The sequence below is a fragment of the Pygoscelis adeliae genome, unplaced genomic scaffold (genome assembly GCF_000699105.1).
Source record: "Pygoscelis adeliae isolate BGI_AS28 unplaced genomic scaffold, ASM69910v1 Scaffold537, whole genome shotgun sequence".
In the NCBI taxonomy this organism is placed as follows: domain Eukaryota; kingdom Metazoa; phylum Chordata; class Aves; order Sphenisciformes; family Spheniscidae; genus Pygoscelis; species Pygoscelis adeliae.
Window position 1 is genome coordinate 977465 of NW_008825213.1, and position 2219 is coordinate 979683.

General features: G+C 53.8%; 1 protein-coding gene across 8 annotated transcripts in view; it reads left to right on the plus strand.

Moving 5' to 3' along the window:
- The first annotated feature begins 272 nt into the window (after window positions 1-272).
- TCF3 (transcription factor 3) overlaps window positions 273-2219 on the plus strand; it is a 32309-nt gene continuing 30362 nt past the window's right edge. For all 8 annotated transcript variants that reach the window (XM_009329065.1, XM_009329067.1, XM_009329069.1 and 5 more), the window contains exon 1: window positions 273-338. In XM_009329065.1, coding sequence (XP_009327340.1) covers window positions 321-338 — 18 coding nt within the window. In that variant the 5' untranslated portion in view covers window positions 273-320. The remainder of the gene's footprint in view (window positions 339-2219) is intronic.

The following is a 2219-nucleotide window of genomic DNA, read 5'->3' on the forward strand; positions in this document are numbered from 1 at the left end:
CAAGCACTTCCCTGCATTGCTGCAGTTTTGGGGTTTTGCTGTTTATGGACCAGCCGAGCCCTGCTGTCCGTGAACTTAAGAGCTCCTGTTTTAGCAACAAGCTATTACGGGAGGCAGTCACCTCTGCAGATGGGTGGAGGAAGCTGCGTTACGAGAGCGGGCTTCTCCCGTCGGCGGGGCGCCCCGGGAGGGCGGGTGCGCGGGGGTGCATATGCAAAACCTCCCCTTCCCTCTTACACACAACCGTGTCTTTTCTTTTCTCCACTGTAGGGAAGAGCAGTGAAAGAGCCTCGTACTCCACATTCGGAAGAGACACAGGGATGCCAGGACTAAACCAGGTAACGATAAAATGCATTGAGATTTTTTGCTTCATTTACTGGCTAAGCTGCTAGGAGCGAGAGCCTGGGAATGAAAAGGAACCTGGTGGTTTGCATCTCGCCTCTCTGCACGAGGTCCTGGAAAGCCTCTGCTCTGCTCAGAAACGTCTGTTGAGTGTCAGGAGTTTATACAAGTGTGTGTTGCTGGCTCAGAAGAGTTGTCAGAGTTTAGAAAATGGGGTTGTAGCAGCTTCTCAGTTCTTTTCAAAACCTCTTCAGACTCACTTATTTTATTGTTGTTAATCCTGTTTCTAACTGATTTGTGTTTAATCAGATATGACCTAGCCAACACTGCCCTCGGAGGGAGTTTCAGTGAGTTGGATCCAAGCAACACCTTTCCTTGTGACAGGGTGGCCATGGGCAGAGGAGTGCTCCAGGAGGCACCTTCTCCCTCCGGCTGCCTGCCTTGGGGCTCTCAAGCACCGTACCTGGTGCTGCATGCTCTCCCTCCCCGACCAGCATCCCCCCTGTGCCCTGGCCAGCATCCCCGTGTCCCCCCCACTCATCAGTTAAGGGGAGGGAGAGTCTGCGAGATGGTTTCTGTGCTGTTGTAGCATCATTTCGATGGATATTGGGCGGTGTTTTGGTTTTATGGTGGTTCTGTCAATGCAGGACCTGCAGCAGATGCTCATCTCCACAGTCAGGGAGGGACATGGCATGGGAGAGCTGCCTCTTGCAGCAACAACCCTGCCCTGTTGGGTCACCCCGTGTGAACCCCGACGGGTGGACCAGGGCTGTGCCGTGGGGAAAAAGTTGCTTCCCGTGGGGAATACCACAGGCGTAAATCAGAGCCCGGGAACGCAGTCGACCAGCCCTGAGATAATCTAGCCTGCTGCCACCGGCATCCAGAAATAGTTTTTCGGGAAGGAGCAAGCACCTCCGCTTTGATGTGTTGCTGCAACTGCCCCGTCAGTGCCCGAGCATGGCCCCGGGGAAACAGTCCCACCATTTTATTCAAGGGAGCAGCTTTTGGCTGGACAGCTTTTTATTTTATACATGTACACACACACATATTACATGTTTTAATTTTACACAAATTTGTCATAATTTCCTCTTCTCTGAACTGAGGATGTTTCCTTTGCTGAAACAGCTGTGCTGGCTGTCTGTGCCAGAGTGGATTTAATTTACCACTGAAGCTGCTAAAATAAAAATGGGACAGGCGCCAAGCCTTGCTTTTTAATGTTACGGTTTTGCTGGGGTTTCATGGAGGAGGGGGAGATATAAGGTAACAGAAACAGGGTGGGCAAATGGTGCTGTGGGCCGGGAGAGGCCCTGGCGCGGGCGCACGGGTCCGGATCGGGTGGCAGAGCAGGAGACGGAGCCCGTTTGATGTGGAGGGGAGACAAAACCCCTCTTGTGCAGGGCGGCGGGAGGCGAGCGGGGCCGTCTGCATGCTCACTGTGGCCCCCAGAACAGTTGTTGCTTCTGGCTCCGGTTTTGGGGGGGAGTTTGACCTGGGTTTTTTCTATTTGAAAAACGCTGGAAAATTGTCCAGTGGCAGATGCCCTGGATGGGGAGCACGTTCCTCCCCAAAACACCCTCCTCCGGGGCAGAGCTGTGGCTCCCCCATCGTATAACCCTTAACCACCTCTGGAGGCATCCCCAGGGAGAGGGAAGGGGAAGAAAATCCCTTTCTCTGGGAAATTGCCTTAAATTCTCAGTGCCTCTCTGGAGGTACCCGCTGGAGGAGCTGGGCAGCAGCAACTCAGCCCTCCAGGATCTCCTCCAGGGTGCTGTGCCACTTGCTTTTCTTGGCCGCGCTGCTCCGTGGCGCGTAGCGGTTTCAGTGCAAAGGTAATATGACCGGTGGAACAGATTGCAGGAATTTCACCAGCTGTGAAT